Source organism: Gobius niger (genome assembly GCF_951799975.1).
Source record: "Gobius niger genome assembly, chromosome: 8".
Taxonomy (NCBI): Eukaryota; Metazoa; Chordata; class Actinopteri; order Gobiiformes; family Gobiidae; genus Gobius; species Gobius niger.
This window is the reverse complement of record NC_136859.1, coordinates 22,660,209-22,678,575: the sequence shown is the minus strand read 5'-3', so window position 1 is coordinate 22,678,575 and position 18,367 is coordinate 22,660,209. Positions and strand designations below refer to the sequence as shown.

Below are 18,367 nucleotides of genomic sequence, written 5' to 3'. Positions count from 1 at the left end.
TTGGTAATACACTAATGGATGGAGGAAAAGTTGTCTGAACTGATGTGGCACAGACAACCAATCCACAGCAGTCAAATGCTAATCTCTCCCAGTGGTTAACAACTCCTCATGAAAGGGAGGCAGTTGCGTGCTCCAGGGATATCGCGCCATTATCAAAAGCCTGACTCTATTTTGGGGGATTTTTAAAAATATTCAGTGTAAACAATGCACCACACAGTCACACGGTGTAGCACTGGCATGGGGATAGGTTGTTTCAAAGGTGAAGGCTGTGAGATCAAAGATAACTACAGTAACGTTATATTTCTAGACAAAGTAAATGAGATTGAGCAGGAAATGTTATAGAAAGATTAGATACTGACTCTAACTTGCCTTACAAAAGTGAGCTTGAATGCTTTGTAAAATGTTCTGTCCATGTCCATAGGCTCAAATACCCACACACTAATGAGCAGAAGTAGATTTATGAGTTCACAAGCAAGCATAACTAATAATTCCCATTGTCAAAAAAAATGAAAATAAAATGTCTCCACTGACTAGCTACACATGCCATATGGTTTATTTTGTGCCATTTTGCAAATCAGAAAATGTGTCTGTTCCTCAAACGTAGGCTGCATTTCCATGGGCATCACTAGCTGTGTCCTTGTATCAAACCACTTAACAAGTGTATTTTAATGTTAACATTGCTGTTAATTCCACCACTTGTAATAGCTTCAAGGACAGCCTGCATAAATATGTTTGTTTCGACTGCAAGGTTGAAGATGTCCCCCAGTTAACTTTAGGTCAATGATCTATGCTCAAATGAACAAGACTTTGAGCAAGTGTGGCAAACAGAGATAATATTGACTTTGTTGTGCAAGTGGGGAAATAGTTATGGTTACAAAAGGAGTGTTATAATACATATGTTTAAAACATATATTTGAGCCTAATACAATGAATGCACACCTTGTTTCTCTGGTCCACACTCTATGCTTCTATGCTCTGATCATAAGGTCATTTGCTCAGCTGTGTGTGTGCTGTCTAAAGCTTTACCTTTAAAATCAGCTGCTTCAGTGCATTAGCCTACACATGTTTGTCATTAACTAAGAGGCGGAGCTAGAAAAGTCAGCAAAGTTTCATGACCGTCTGAACTCCAACGACTCCAACCCGTACGTGCAAACTCTTCAGTCGACCAGCTCAAGAATGACGCAGCCCAGCAGGATCTTCATAAAGGGAGGAAAGGTTGTGAACGAAGACCACTCTGTGATCAGCGACGTCTACATAGAAAATGAAAAGATCGTGGAAGTTGGACCGTGCCTCCAGATCCCCGCGGGAGCGCGAGTCATCGATGCCACGGACAAACTGGTGATGCCCGGAGGCATCGACACGCACACCCACATGGAACTGGCCTTCATGGGCACCAAGGCGGTGGACGACTTCCACATCGGAACCAAGGTTTGACACACCCACTTCTGCTTCAAGTATTTGGGGTGGAATATGTTGCATTATATAATCGCAATATATTAAGACTTATTACACCAGTGTTCTTTTGCATATTGATTCATTTATATTTTTCAAAATTAATATTGTATTATTAGAGTGTAGATTTTGGTTCAGGGCTAATGCTGCGATAACATGTGTTTTTTGTTGTCCTACTTTGGCATGTTTCATCATGTTTTGAAATCCATTGATATGAAGGCAACACATGCATGGAATCTGTATTGCATGCCACAACTTTAAGATGAGCCTGATGAACCTCTTTGACCTTTAAAGGGATATTTCAGGATTTTTGACATAGGGCCTCATTTCCTAGTTATCCTGAGTGTTGTTGATTTCTGGAGATATTTTTTTCTTAAATTCATGCAGTTAGTCTGCATTAAAAACAGTCTGACCCGCTCCACAGTGCACCTGAGGCAAATCACTTATAACGCCAGACTAACCATATAAATGTCTGTGTTAATAGAATCATGTTTGTGTATCACATGAATTACCACATTTTGAGGGACTATTTTCTCGCAGATCACTTCGCCGTTACAACCACGAAGCTGATGCTCCTCAAATATGAGTTATTTTAAATGCAAAATAGTTATAATGTTTCTGTTAACACAGACATTTATATGGTTAGTCCGGCATTATAAGTGATTTGCCTCAGGTGCACTGTGGAGCGGGTCAGACTGTTTTTAATGCAGGCTAGCTGATACCATAGAAATGCACTAGCCTCGCGCCACTAAGATCTTCAAATATAAGAATTGCATGAATTTAAGAAAAAAATATCTCCAGAAATCAACAACACTGAATGAATGAATGGAAATGAGAAATGAGGCCCTATGTCAAAAATCCTGAAATATCCCTTTAAGTTAACATTAAGTAAAGTGTTTTACAAGCTTTGATGATGTCTGCACATTCCCATTTATTCTCCCATTCAGACAGGCATACTTATTATTTAGCTGTGTATTTTGACATAACCACGGGTTAATCTTCAACTTTATCTGTGTGTGTGTGTGTGTGTGTGTGTGTGTGTGTGTGTGTGTGTGTGTGTGTGTGTGTGTGTGTGTGTGTGCGTGTGTGTGCGTGTGCGTGTGCGTGTGTTCTCCAGGCGGCTCTGGCGGGAGGCACTACAATGATCTTGGACTTTGTCATCCCCCAGAGAGGTAAATCTCTTATAGAGGCCTATGAGAGCTGGCGCAACACAGCTGACCTCAAAGTCTGCTGCGATTACTCACTGCATGTCGCTGTCACCTGGTGGAGTGAAGAGGTGAGCCAGCTCCGCTTTACAGTACAAACACTATATCCATCCATGTCATGGAGATTATAGACTAAAATGTGCTGCCTTTGGTCCAGGTGAAGAGAGAGATGGAGATTCTGGCTGCAGAGAAAGGCGTGAACTCTTTTAAGATGTTTATGGCCTATAAGGGCGTGTTCATGCTGCAGGACTCTGAGCTGTATGCTGCATTCTCCCAGTGTAAGGATATCGGGGCCATAGCGCAGGTCCATGCAGAGAATGGAGACCTGATTTTAGAGGTTTGTATAGATACTGTGTGTCATGTATCACGAATCCATTGTTGTACATGTTTTCAAGGACACTAAATGAACAATACAAATGTCATTAGTTTATTATTGGGTTATTAACACACAGATTATCCATTTAATTATGACTAGCTAGAATTGTGTTGTTCTGCCTCATGGTTTGATAAATAACTAGAATGCACTAAATATATTTCTGTATCAAAAGGAGCAAGCATAACGCTACACTTAGCACTCTTAGCACCAGTTACATCTTGAGTTACAAAAGGATGCTTGGAATGTGAATTTGAGAGTTATGCAAATTCAGCTTGAAATTTGACTGCACTTGTATATTTTAATATATCAAAGACACATACCTGCAGTATGTACCAGTCCAGTACCATATTTTAGTCGGTGTGCTGGATAAAAAAAATGCTACCGCAGAGTAGAATGAAGGATCCGTACAGCCAAAAAGGCTTGGCTTTTCATGAGGACTAGGTACCGTTAAACGATGCCAATGTGGTATCAAAAGAAAAAAAAGGATATTAAAAACCGGTACCGAAAAAGTAATTTTCTTTAGATGCCAAATGTTGTTGCCTGTTGATCCAGGGACAGTACTAAAGAAAGTTACTTTGTTTCAGCTCAAATAAATGTACACATTTAAAATAAATAGTCTTTTATGGAATAAATTAACATTATTGTTCTGTTCTATTTGACCTTTATTTAACCAGGAAAGTCCCACTGAGATTAAGAATATATTTTTCTGGGGGGTTCCCGACCTCGAGGGTTATAGTTTAATGTGGTCAGTTGCAACTTCCATTTACAAGAGAAAAAAAGCCAGTGTGTTGTGCCTGAAGTAAGCCAAAATTCTCACTATTTTACTGATGTATATTTTTTACCTGTGAATAACAAGAAGTACCAGGGGCTCAGAGAAGAGCTGGAGAAGGTCTGGAGGGTCAAGGCTTCAGGGGTGCCCTTGGTCGTTGGGGCACTCGGGGCAGTAGTTTAATCAGTTTATCTGTTGTGTTATTACCTATGCAATTCTACAGTTTTCCACTAAATGGATGTTTATGGTTAAGTTCTATGCTTTGCAATGTATATATGTAATACTGTGTGCAGTGATTCCCATTTTAGTGAAATTAAGCTAAAATACAGTATCCAACATAAAACCAAATTCTTAGATTATTATAAATGCTAGCTACATTTTACAGAAGGGTGTCCCGAGTTGTTTGCTGAGTGATTTTTGTGGTCTGGTGGTTCTGATAAGTTTAGGAACCCCTGCTGTAGTGGAGAAAAGTTAGAACAATTTCTAAAGGTATAAAAGGAAACAAAAGCTCGGACGGCGGAGTGGCGCAGGGGTCAACAGCCAGAAGGTCTAATCCCTGTGTGTGAAGTTTGCATGTTCTCCCGTGTCTGTTTCCTCCATCTACTCCGGTTTACATGTACAATAGGTGAATCCACCAGCCAGGCGAGTCTGACCAGTAGCCTGGCTCCACATCTGCACATCTGTTCCCAGGCTGCCCACTGCTCCTACAGGTTGCCCCAGCGGCATTGAGGATGGGTCAAATGCAGAGAACGCATTTTTCTATAGCGATCAATAAAGTATATCTTAATCATTCTTAACCGTAACTTTGATTGATGAAAATGTGTAACACCACCATTCAGCACTCTTTAACCTACATTGCAGCCTTTTCCTTTCAACAGGGGGCCAAGAAGATGCTGGAAATGGGCATCACAGGGCCAGAGGGACATGAGATGTGCCGACCGGAGGAGGTGGAGGCAGAGGCCACACAGCGAGCCATTACCATCGCTCATTCAGTCAACTGTCCTCTATATATTGTCCACGTCATGAGCAAATCTGCAGCCAAAGTGGTGTCCAGTGCACGCAGAGAGGGTGAGTATTGAGACAGCTAATTAGAGCAGAAATATTTACTGCTAATGAATGAAATCTTAATAATCGCATTTGATATAACCACAGAATGTATGAAAATATAATGTTAGCTGTAGAGAACAAAATGTCTTACTTTCTACAAAACTGCTGGCCTTCGTTTAAAACACAGGTGGGTGATGTTGAAAAAACAGTTCAATATTTTGGCGGATAGTATAAATTAAAAGGATCAATATTTGATAGCTTTGCAAGCCGTCGTGAATGGAAATATACTGCCTATACACATATGTACATATATATTTCCCCAGCAGTTTTGCCAGTTGGTTCCTTGTTTTTTCCAAATACTTGATATTGCAATTGTTCATGTTTTTGGTTGTGACTTTAAGTTAATAAAACTCTTACTTATCATGTAGATTTTAAACCTCCACTGATTATCTTTAAAAAAAAAAAAAAGAGGCTGTATGTATTGAACGTGGTTGCGTTTTATCAGGAAGGGTAGTGTTCGGGGAGCCTATTGCTGCTGGTCTGGGTACAGATGGGACTCACTATTGGAACAAAAAGTGGGAACACGCAGCAAGTTTTGTAATGGGACCTCCACTCAGGCCAGACCCCAGCACCCCAGGATACCTTATGGACCTGCTGGCCAAGTGAGCATATTGATAACAATTGTTTTTCTCATACTGTATTTCCATTGCCACTATTTTTGCAAACCTACAAAGCTTTGGTTGCAATTGACCAAAATATAATCTATTGCTCTAATGATATATTTCTGTACTTTCACCTTTTTCCAGTGATGACCTCAGTGTAACTGGGACGGACAACTGCACCTTCTCTATTTGTCAAAAGGCTCTCGGCAAAGACGACTTCACAAAGATCCCAAATGGAGTGAATGGTGTGGAGGACCGCATGTCTGTCATCTGGGAGAAGGGAGTGGTACAGCTCTTTTTTTACGCAACTTTTTGCCTACTTAAAACATATGGCCCATGTGTATGTTAAAAGACACCAGTCTGGGTCATTGCTTGGTTAGATTGCTTTATTTGTACTGGTACTGGAGATCAATAAAGGATTATCTTATCTTATCTTATCTGGTAGGTAAATTTGTCTTGCAATTCCAATAAAAACTAACAAATTATACAAAGATAGAAATCAGACACATGTTAACATATTTAGCTTGTAAGTGCTCCAGATACTAACAGAATGTTCCTTTATTAAAGGTGCCACAGAAATTTAAGCCACTTGGGCCATAACAAACATAAAAAAGCAGTGTCAGGGACGATTAGATCCCGACTTGTTCATCAAGGAAATGGCAGCAGGAACAAAGCTTTGCTAAAACGGTTTGCATGGCTTATAGCCTATAAGCCATGCAAACCTATAAGTTATAGGCATTAAAAACCTACGACCAGATAGAAGCAAACAAAACTCCAAATGCAAAGGATGCTCAGTGTCTTTTATGATGCTTCGTGCCATCATCTCTGTCTGTTGTTCTCTGTACAATGGACAGTCCGAACTGTTCTGAAGCTGTCCGATGACTTGACTTTACCACTTGACCAGCTGATTCAGGGCGTTTTTGTTTCTAACAGAGGAGCTCCCATACCCTGTGACCAAAGTTAGGGTCGTTTCGATGAATGCCCGATAGAAAAGTGTCATCATGGATACATGAAAAAAGGAGTTTCCATAGACAATACAGTCACTGATTACCCTTTTCAGATACAACAGCACAGTTTTCATCAAAATTTAGTTGAGAATCTATAATTGTTGCAAGATACTTGTAGGACTACCGACACTCCACTGGTTGGGCCTTCATATATGTCAATTATCATATCTGTTGTTTTTGCAATCACACCATTTGACAAAGTCTTCAACAATTGGGCCATTTTGAGTGTCATTTTTGTGAAGTAGACTTACAATAACTGTATGCATTTACGCTAATTCTGTTTTCATGATCACTCTGACACATGCTAGTGCACAATATAAACAACAAGGGTGAGAGAAAGAAATGAGAGAAATTGTTCATTTTTGTACCACTAGAGGGAGGTATTATCCACTCTGTTTCCTTAGAAGTATGGTTTTGTCCTCTGCTCCTGCAGTTGTTTAGGAACAGAGCCCTGGAAGTGACACATGTAAGGAGGAAAAAAAGGCTCTTTGAATATATAAAAGTGCAAGTAAACACTCAATATCCATGTAATTGAGTCCATGATTGAAATGTTGTGGATAGATGCTCCATCTTGAAGTAGACTTACTGACTTGGGCCACACATTACGACCTTGTGCCCCTGATTTAGTAAGCTCGGGCCCTGACTTAATCACCTTCTCTCTCTCTCACGTGTCCCTACGACAGCTATAGTGAAAGGTGATCTGATTAACTCCGGGGTTTGAACATGTTTTAATTCTGTTTAATCTGTAGTAGTAAGTCTGCATTTTTAGACCTAAATTAGCCCTAGTTCAGTACACACACTCACAGTAAATGTTTTATTTTATTTTATTTGAGCTGTTCATTTAGTTACAAAAGAGATTAAAAAAAATGTATTTTGCAGAATAATTGGTTCTTTAGTATAAAAAGACAAAGACAAAGCTAGAAACTTTAACACTGATGTGAAATTCCAGAATTTTATTGGTATTGGGATCTCACGTTCCTTAATGCAAGATTTTTGTTATTTTTATGTGACATATTATGTGTACTTTAACTTACTGGGCAGTAAAAACCTTCTGAAAGGATGCATTTTGCAACCCTTTAGCCATATTATAATGGTATAATTATAATATCAATATAATATGCAATACTAACCATGTTAACTGGTAATTTACAGCGTTATACTGGGTTAAGTTTAGGATTATTCATATTAGCCTACATTACTGTTCTATTTCCTTCCAATTACCATGTTAGTACACCACCATTCCATCTTATTACTGAGCTATCACTGCACTCAAAAGTAAAGCTACTGTTTTTTTCACATCACAGCCCCTGGAATCTACAAATTAATTTATACTGTTTGAACCAAAAACCTAGTGAGTCTATAATGAAGAGTGGTGCAGAGTGCAGATGTTGCAGTTTCTTCTTGCTGTTGTGCACAAATGCCTTGCTGCTCCAAGGCTAAACACTAGATTTACTGTGAACAGCTATGCTTACAAATCACGCATTATATGATATTTTGGCAGAATCAGGTTGCTGCTGCACAGCACTGGCCTTTTGTCTGCATATTTCCTGCAGTGCATCCCCTCACCTCAGCGGCTCTTGTGTGTTTCCTCCTTTTCAGCACAGCGGCAAAATGGACGAGAATCGATTTGTAGCTGTCACCAGCACCAACGCTGCAAAAATCTTCAACATGTACCCACAGAAAGGCCGGATTGCCAGAAATTCAGATGCAGATGTGTTGGTCTGGGACCCTAAGATGACAAGGTGAGCTCCATCTTCGTAACATTTCATTATTGAGTCTGACAACTTTGGTGTTTAAGGTAGTTAACTAATGCTGCGTGAATGTACTCAAATATGAAGTCAAGCACAAAAAACATTGTTACATTTTAACATAGTATTTAACTTTATACACCATTTAGCGCAGACTGTCTCTTCTTCTTCGAGGGGGTAGTGCTTTTACATTTACTGAAGCACATATATTTGGGTAACTTTTGACCACTGATGGTAATGGTGGTGGGCCTGGGCCAATGAGATGATAAAAAATGTTTAAGTTTGAATTTTAAAGAAGCTGCAAACATTATTTTTACTTAATGGTTTCACACCAGGGCATCTACATCTACATCCATGTGGCTCTTCCTCACGTGGGTTTTTAAACAGTGACTCTGGGTAAAGGCCTTGTCACACATAGTGCACTTATAGGGTTTATCCCCAGTGTGGGTCCTCATATGAGAAACCAAGTGGTCCCTTCTCTCACATGTGTAGCCACACACTGTACAGGTAAAAGGTTTGACTTCCAGATGTTTGTTTGCGTGGCGTTTAAGATGATGAGAACATCTAAATTTCTTACCACATTCTTTGCAAATGAAAGTTTTTTCTCCTGTGTGGATCTTCATGTGTTTCTTAAGGTCTCCTTTTAGTAATTTGTTACAGACAGTACATTTAATGAAGTGCAATTGAGCATGAATTCTCTGATGCATTGTTAACTCGCCCTTAGTAAAAAATGATTTGCTGCAAATGTCACATAAATATTTTTTTTCTCTATCTGTATGAATTACCTCATGTCGTTTTAGAGACCTGACACTATGAAATAGGTTCCCACATTGTTGACAACTGTAATTCTTCTCATCAATATGAATCAATTTGTGTTGGCACAAATTTCTATAACTTATCAGGGATTTACCACATATATCACAGCAATAAGGCTTTTCTCCTGTGTGTTTCCTAGTGTGTTCCTGAAGGTGTACTTTAAACTTAAAGGACTGAGGGCAGATTTTGCATTTGTAAGGCTTGTCATTATTAAGGTGTAGTTGAAGTTGTTTGGGCTTCTCGAGTTTGTGGAGGGCAACATGTCTTTGAAAGCCAAGCATTGACACAAAATAACGACCACATGTGTCACACTGATGTAGTTTCTGGTGGGTTTCCAGATGAGTCTTCAGCTCTCCTGATGACTCCAGTTGTTGTCCACAAACTCCACACCTGCAACCTTGATGATCCAGATGACTTTGAGCATGCTTAATTAAGATTGTCTGGGATCTAAATAAATACCCACACACTTTGCACGATCCGCTGTAAAACTTTTGCTTCCTTTGCTTTCTGATCTTTTTCTTAGACTTTAAAGCAGCACTGTTTTCTTCTTCATTGTTCTGTGGTTCATTCTCACAGTTGTCGTCTGGTTTCCAGTCATCGTCCTCATCTTCTTCACTCTGAGCTGCAGAGTCCATGCAGGACATGTCTTGTTCATCTGTTGATTTATTATCCTTTTCTGATGGTATTGCGCCTTCGAAGCCACTTGGTGAACAATGAAGGCATCGTAACAATTATATAATCAACACATTTCACTTTAAGCATTGAAACCATAGAGAAGTCTCATTTAATTCTTACCTTTTAGTGGTCTGGTCATCGAGTGAAGTGGTTGCAATATTTATCAAAGTGTCTTCATGCTCCTTCAAAAAAGTTGATGATCAGCCACAATAAATTTTTAACTGATATAAACTATGAAGAGTAACCTTACCCTTAGGTGTATGTAGAAATCAAAGTGTTTATGTTTACAAGATCTAAAGGTTTTATGAAGTTCACAAGGTGTCATTCTGTTTGCTAAATATGGTCTTCCGGTGCTGTCAGCTAAATAGGCCTCAAATGGTTTGTTTTCTCCAAGCTCAGGAAAGGTAGATCTCAGCTGGTTGATAAAGTCACACTCACTTAAGTCTTGTTGACACATTATTGTGTGAACTGGACTTTCAAGTGTAACAGCTGAAATTAGAAAAATGACAAAATGATAGCTATAATTATGTTAACGAGTCAGAAGTCAGGTTAAAGTTTTCTTACCAGTGTTTGATAGATCCGTTTCAGGGCAGTTCTTTAACAAACCAATCCTCAGTTTAACCAAACACTTTTTCTTCACATTTGAAGACTTTTTGTTTTTGTCAAGCTTCCATTCATTATCCTTGTTCTTCTCAATGTTATCTTTCTTTGTCACACGGTTTGATCTGTACTGTTCAGGCAACCTCTTTCTTCTGTTAACCTTGGTAATTTGGACATTAGTTGTTGTATCATCCCTCTGACTGTCCTCTGTGTGAGCAGGGCAAGACACAGAGTCGTCATTAGGGAGGGTTGCTAAAGAACCTTCTTCCTGCTCCAACAGTGTCTCTTCAAGGAACACTTTTTGGAGCACACCATCAACTCCGTTTTCTTCTCCACTTTGAAAGCACACAATATATTCAGTGTTTATGTTTATAAAATAGGAATAAAAATAATGAGTACAGGCTAATTCTTACCATGTTACCATGACTCCACAGTCTTCAGTTTCCGTGTCCTGGTGTACATTTTTCAATTCATCACCCACAGTTTGGACAATAAATAGATAAATTAAAATCTATCCGATGTAAAATTCACTGTCATTCATTAGCAGTATTGACCGAACGATGACAAGTTAATACAGATCTGCCAGACAATAGTTAGCTGATATTATGAGCAGATGTTTGGTTCCTTATCTTAATGCTAAATATTTAACTTCGTTTTAAGAATCCTACGAAACAACTACCACTACAACAGTCAATACCATAATTTCAAAAATAATTAGTATAATTGGCACCAACCTATTCTGTTTAGATTGACGTGAGGCTGCAGGATCGAGTGCAGTTTCTTCTTGTGTTGACTCAACTCTCTCTTTAACAAAAGAACGTCTTCTTCGTATCCAGCTACTGTCGTCTCCACCACCAGTAAGATTTCCTGTACGGCCACAGTCATTTTCTCGAGAACAAGCCCTCTCAATATCTCTACACGAGACATGTTGATCTCGGATAATTATGTCCGGTTTTTTACCTTCATACTCCGTTCGACGGATGTAAACAAAGCCTGTGGGAACTTCCTGCTATGGTGTGCACTCATGTTTTCCGTCCGTGTAGCTACATGGATTTTTTATTTTTTATTTTTTCAAAATGCACATGCTGTTGATAATAATAATAATAATAATAATAATAATAATAATAATAATAATAATAATAATAATAATAATAATAATAATAATAATAATAATAATAATAATAAATAACAATAAATAATAATAATAAAAAGAGTTCAGGATGTGATCGACGAAGAGCGAATCCAGTCAAAAACAGTTCCACTGTGCAGTTGTGCAGGGCAGAATTGGAAAATAATGACCTCAATTCAGGCCCCGTCCCGCCCCGTTTTGGACTGTGCACATTCAGAGAACCAGCGTTACTGTAAGTAACCGTGTGGATTCAACTAATCTTTGAGACAAATAAGCCTGTAAAAACGCGTTGATTAATCAGTGAAACAACACAGTAATTTGACTGAGATGCGGGCCCTTGCGGCTGTGGGGGCCCTATGAACCTTTCATTTATTTATTAATTTGAGCAGAAAAAAGTATGTCAACATTTTACAGAAAGAACTTTGCATAGTTTGCCTATAGGAAAAAACTGCCTTAATGGAGGGGAGAGGGCCTCCGCAGATCGTCTCCGCTGCTCTTACAATGCGCTGGAGGCTCCTTCAGCAGGAGGCAGTGCTGGTGCTGTGCCACACAGTGATGGAGCTGGTCAGGATGCTCTCTATAGTTCCTCTGTAGAAATTGAACATAACGAAGGCTGGGACTCTGGCTCTTCTCAACTAGCGGGGAAAGTAGAGACGCTGATTACTTTTCTTGACCAGTGATGTAGTGTGCATGGTCCAGGAGAGGTTCTCTATGATGCGCACAAACAGGAGCTTAGTGCTGGTCACCCTCTCCACTGCAGCACCGTTGATTGTTAGAGAAGCATGCTGGGCTGCGCTCTTCGAAAGTCCACAACCATTTCCTTTGTCTTCTCCAAATTTAGAGATAGATTGTTCTGTGTGCACTACATGGCCAGACTGCTCACCTCACTTCTGTAGTTTGTCTCTGTTGCTGATGAGACCCATCACTGTTGTGTCGTCAAGTCCGTCCGGATTGTGAGAATCTTCTAATACTTAGATTTAATCCAGATTTTTAAAAGATTTTTATTGCCATTGAACATAACAATACATTTCGAAATCTCTTATTATTACTCTTTTATGTTTTGCTTACACCAACCTGTCAAAGCACATTTCTAGTTTGTGCATCTTGGTGATTACAATAAAGTTTGAACTATAAAGTTTTCTGATACTGCAGTGATCATTTCTTCTGTCCCCTTCACGCTAAGGTACAGAAACACGGGATAAATGGAAGACTTTTTTTCAATTGTAAACAACATTTAAGGGTGTATTTTGTATTACGGAGTCATGGACCTACTGCTTGCATGTATCAGTGTAAGGCAAACTATACTGTATTACACTGTGCTTCTACATACAATGACCAAAATTCGTATAGCTGAAAATGACTCCAGATGTTATATACAAATCCCTTGAATGGATAAGGACAGACTTTTACAAATACTCTTACCCCATCTTTTAGGGAGGACAGTATCACGTGAGCCTATAATGAATAATATATTGTATTGCTTTTATTCTACATAGTCCATGGGCTGCTGTAGCTGTTCTCTGCACATAAGAACATTGTAACCCCATTCAGTCAGTTACTCTTTACAGAGAAAAGCTTTCGCCATTGTTTGTATAATAACACAAGTTGTTCCATCTTAGCTATTAAATATTTAACCTTCTTTGATTGAACAATTTTGCTTTTTTGTTCTGCAGAAAGATCTCTGCAAAAACACACCACCAGGCTGTAGACTACAACATCTTTGAGGGAATGGAGTGTCATGGCGTCCCCATTGTGACAATCTCCAGAGGAAAAGTGGTCTATGAGAACGGAAAGTTGAATGTGTCTCCGGGACATGGCTCGTTCATCCATAGACTACCCTTCTCTGAGTTTGTGTACAAACGGATCAGACAGAGAGATGAGGTAAGATATTTCAGATATTGACCCTACATGCCCTTATATGTTTTATGACTGGATAACGAGCCATTTACCAAATTCTAGATTTTAATTGGCAGAGCAGGGAAAACACTTTGTATTAATAATGAGGGGAAAAAAACAATAGCAACCTGAATTTGGGAAAAAAAGGGGTTTGAAACATTTCCTATTCTGTGCTAAGATTATGTCATAAAGTCCTTCTCCACAAGATATGGATTAAAGAAGTTTATCTGAGCAGTGGGCTTTAAATGTACCCCTAGCTGCATCAAACTGGTCTGTACACAGCATTCTGCTCAATAATATTTCCCTGTGTGTCTGCAGGTAAGCCAACCTACAGCTGTGATCAGAGAGCCATACAAGGGAAAAGTCTCGTTGTGAGCAGAAGACATCCAACGTTAAAGGTGGCACTGTGAATGCACCCTACTGTGTGGCAGCAGTGAGCTCAGGAGCAGCCAAATCAAACCTCACAATGTCCTATCTTTACAAATAATCAGTGTATTTAGTGTAGAGTCTAAGCCGACGAGGCTGAACGTTCGACACCAATCGTTTTTTCCAATAAAACCTGTCAAACCAGTCTTGTCTCAGTTTACTTTACTTCGATCCAAATGTTCACTAATGGGACTGTAATGAAAATCCTTTGATTTGACAAAAAATGTAGGAATAATCAATATGCTAAGACCAATTAATTAAAAGTGATTAGTTGTAAAGTGATGGGATGGAACAAATAATCACAAAGATCTTAACACAATTTGCTCGGTACTGGCATTGAACATAATGATTGAAACAAACATAGACCCATGGTAGGCCAGCAAAAACACCTCAGAGACAAGTTTTCAGGTCAAATCAGCACAGTGCAGTAGAAGTCATTCTGCTGTGAATTATAGACCGAGTACACGTTATGCAATCACATTTAGACATAAGGACAATGGAGACAGCTCATAGATTTCATGCATGATTTCATTTGTGCATAAAACATTTATTTGGTACATTTAATTGAGAATCATAAGCATATTTTAATGAAATTTTAGATCATTTTAAAACTTAGGATAAAATGTTTGAATCCAGGAATTTTCCACATACCGAGAAGTAATGCTTTGATTGCAAATCCAAACGAATGCATTTCCAGCCATTCTAATTTGTGAAATTGTTTGTGAACTAGAAAAATGAGAGGTTAATGGCAGTCCTGAGGAGCCGGGGTTTAAATAAACCCTTGTGTGCTTAACAGTTTTACATTTGACCAGGGTTGGCCCCATTGACAGTATATTTAGAATCCACTGTCAATGGTTGGCCCTGGGCATATATCTGCTGGAAGGGGCACCAAATTGTGCTTTGTTAAGCCCATGAGGTCCATGCTCCCACCATCTACAACAACATCGACGATATTCAGACATAACTTTGGAACAGAAAGTGATATTTGTGGTCTTTTGTGTTAAAAACCAACCCCTCTACGCCTGTGGGGAGCCGTGTAAAATTGTAATGATTCAGTAGTCGAGGTTCCTCCTCCAATATAACATGCTCTGATTTTTTTTCTTTTTCATGATTAGATAATCATAATATGATATAACAATCAGAATCATAATAGAATCAGAATCATAATAAAATAAAATAAAATAAAACTATCCTTTTCCACATCTAAAGTGTGTCCAAAAGGATTGGGATAGAAAAAAATGTGGAATGCTATTTGGGTCAAGAAAATTCAGAAAAAGGCTTTGTGTATTATTAATGATTATATTCCATTCTTTTTCTTCCACTTTATCTGGGGCCAGGTCACAGAGGCAGCAGTCTGAGCAGAGATGCCCAGACTTCCTGATTCATGCAGACCGGCTCAGTAGTGCAGTGCTTGGCGCTTGTGCTTCACAGCTAGAGGGTCCCGGGTTCAATTCCCACCTGGACGAGGCCTTTCTGTGTGGAGTTTGCATGTTCTCCCCGTGTCAGCGTAGGTGTCCTCTGTGTACTCCGGTTTCTCCTACCACTAAAAACATGTACAATGTACAATGTACAGGTGAATCCTCCAGCCAGGTGATTCTTTTTGAATCTTTGAATTTCTCTACTGTGATGGTCTGCGTAGACCCTCCTCCTTGTGTATTATGGGGCGCTGTAAATGCACCAGAATTAGCCAAGAAGGCTATATTTCATATTTTGTCCCTGGACAGGTGTACTCCCTATAAACATAATGAGTTTGCCAGGACAGTTCAGGGTAAAAGGGTGTGAGCGTGCAGAGACATTAAGCAAATTGTTGAACCCACAACAAAGAGCACAGCGGCTTTAACCACTGATGACCAGTATAAAAAACAATGGTATTTGCACCCTCCACATAATGCACATTTGCCATTGCAACAATACAAAAACATTTGACCAGTGTGGGGATTCCTACCCTCAGGTTGAGAACCACTCTGCTAGTTGTCTGGTGACTCTTTGTTAGTATCTGCTTTCTAAATCACCTTGATGTTTCTCCAAATCACCAATAGACTATAAAAAACTAAGCTTGTTTTTAGACCCACTTTTTATGATGACAAATTGCGTATTCAGCTGGATGCCATTAGATAAACATTATTTACCCTGTACTTGCCCATATATGGCAAATATTCCAAACTTCCTGTTGTTAAAGGTCTGCAGTAGTCACATGATCACTTCCCATTGGGCGCCCATGCTGTCGTGTTCTGTGCTGTAGGGCCAGCTGAGACGTTAATGTGAGTTTATCAGGTTGGCTCTCGGGTCAGTGACTGTGAGTCAGGACTACTCAACCGTGAACTGCTTCCTTCCTCTTGGTTCTCACGCTGAAGCCAATCCGTGCTGTGTGGAAGTGTGGCATTGTGTAACCAAATGGGAAGCAAACAGTGAGACCAACAGTGGGTGTACTGTAGCTCAGTCATTGCATTTTCTCTATGATTTGTTGAATAAACTAAACATTGGCTTGATTTCGATCAAAATGGTTTATGTTGAAAGACCTGTGGCAATATTATGCATCCAAATGAAATGTTTTTTTATGCATAATCATCTTCTAAATTCGTAAAAGCCATGATTAGAAGCTGGGGTGAAAATCCGTCATGCAAAAAATAACAGGAAATTCATACAAATGAATGCTCACCAGCTTTTTTATTAGCTCACAACAGTGTGACGTTTTGGGCGAGTAGCCTTTCTTCAGACAGTGACAATCCGTCAAAACATTTATATTTTTTACACACATTTTCATTGAAACTTTGTACCTGAACATTACTTACACTACTTTAACTATTAATTATGCATACTTTTAACTCATTGTCAGTAACACAGCAGTGGTTCTGTAACTAACGTCCGCCTATTATTATTAGGTACATAATTGATCAAAATACAATTTTTCATAGAGTTCTGTTGATTTATGTATTAATTGTCAGATTTTAGCTCTCAAAAACAAATACATTTTTCATTTTGGCTAAAAGATGTACCCACTTAAAACTGGCTTTTGCGTCACACACCCGTTGAGAACTACTGACCTACAGGATGTTAACTTGCCCTATTTCTTACGCATAATAAGCACCACATTCTGGTGTCAACTGCCATGGTACTATTTTACAACAATTTATTGTCTTATTCTGCAATGTTGCCATGAACCACAGACCACCAAGATTAACATTTACAACTTCTAAATTGAACTCGTTGCATGGACTTCTTTGACCCTGTCTTCATCCAGCTTTTTATCTCCAAGCCCATGTTCACACTTCAAGTATAGGACTCCATACACACAATATACAGTAAGTTGTCAGGTGTCCAGACTGCACTATTCAGAGCATTTACAGACAAATCATTAGCATATCTTTTAAATATTTCTATTTTAAATAACGTCGCCACTTTTTTGTGGCCAGCTTAAACGTTTCTGCAGCTTCAGTATCCAGCACTCCGTCCTAGTCAGTGTCTATTCCTTGTATAATGCGTTTCCCTTGGTTACTATCTAGCACTAATTGACAGGTCGGCTTATAATACAATGTAATACAGTCTAATGAACTACATCGGCAGACAGCGCACAGATCCAGAGGAGGTGGAGAATGGTCACGTAACAAAGCCCCACAGAAAAATATATGAAGTACATTTCATTATGTAATACTAATGATACAGTACGGAGGATAGCATCATAAAAGTGTCATAGTAGCATTTCAAAGTGTACAGAGTTGATCCTCTTTAGGTTTGAAGAGCAGTGGGAACCAGAAATCTAGCTGTGGAAGGAAAAAAAAAAGAGAAAACATGTGTTACTATCTAGGACTTGTAAGTAACTAGGTCCAGTGTCTTTGGGAGGGGCAGGGAAGAAGTACAGGTTGTGGAGTTAAAGTGACCAGACTGAGGTAGTATGTACATACAGAGAACAGAGAACAGTCATTTTAAATTTTACACACTTCCATGTTTATGTTAAAGGCCATACCAATCTATTCAAATAGAGAGATTAGCAGTCCCACCAAATTGCACAACTAGTCACACTTCTTGCAGACACCTTTCCCAATCACCATGGTTATGTCCAAAACCCCAATAGGATCAGCCCCGACTCAACTCACCTGTAAAAACAACTTGTTAACCCTTCTGGTTTTCTCTTTCTTCTTCTTCTTCCCCCTCTTTCTCAGAATTTGTGCATGCAGGTACTCCACTCTATCCTCTGCCGCATCAGTAAAAAACTTCTCACACACCACGAGCCTGATGTGGGACAGTTTTCCAGCCACTACAGCCATGACGAGCAGTATCAACAGTATGGCCACTAAAGGAGCGATAGAGTGAAACAGCAGCAGCTTGGGTTTCGGGAGGCACTGCTTCTCAAAAAGGGTTATGGAGTAAGAGAAATCCTGGGAGTGGCTGTCTTCATTTATTGAGATTCCCACAAGAGATGCAATATTCTGTAGGGAAAAAAAGTTTGTTTTAGTTGCAAATTTAAAACATTTGAGGCAAGAACAAATCTATCCTGTCACCTTGCTTATGTGCATAATGCCTTCCGTGTAACATTATATCTAATCTTATGAGTAAAACAT

General features: G+C 39.2%; 1 protein-coding gene and 1 long non-coding RNA gene across 3 annotated transcripts; one reads left to right on the top strand and one right to left on the bottom strand.

The window, feature by feature from the left end:
* Window positions 1-1,176: 1,176 nt before the first annotated feature.
* On the top strand, window positions 1,177-18,044 carry dpys (dihydropyrimidinase; the record flags this gene model as incomplete). Of its 2 annotated transcripts, XM_079561704.1 has the most annotated exons (10): window positions 1,177-1,428; window positions 2,570-2,728; window positions 2,815-2,994; window positions 4,681-4,870; window positions 5,355-5,511; window positions 5,656-5,797; window positions 8,118-8,260; window positions 13,160-13,367; window positions 13,701-13,780; window positions 17,969-18,044. In XM_079561704.1, the coding sequence occupies 9 exons, from the start codon at window positions 1,177-1,179 to the stop codon at window positions 13,755-13,757; spliced, it is 1,488 nt and encodes a 495-aa protein (XP_079417830.1). In that variant the 3' UTR covers window positions 13,758-13,780; window positions 17,969-18,044. The 2 variants fall into 2 exon arrangements, with proteins under 2 accessions (XP_079417830.1, XP_079417829.1); XM_079561703.1 differs by lacking the exon at window positions 17,969-18,044 and having other exon boundaries at window positions 13,701-13,904.
* LOC306966881 lies at window positions 8,570-11,330 on the bottom strand. Its single transcript, XR_013793132.1, has 5 exons — window positions 11,092-11,330; window positions 10,322-10,564; window positions 10,196-10,246; window positions 9,878-9,939; window positions 8,570-9,784 (listed from the first exon to the last, which is right to left on the bottom strand). It is a non-coding gene; the product is annotated as an uncharacterized lncRNA (long non-coding RNA).
* Window positions 18,045-18,367: the final 323 nt, after the last annotated feature.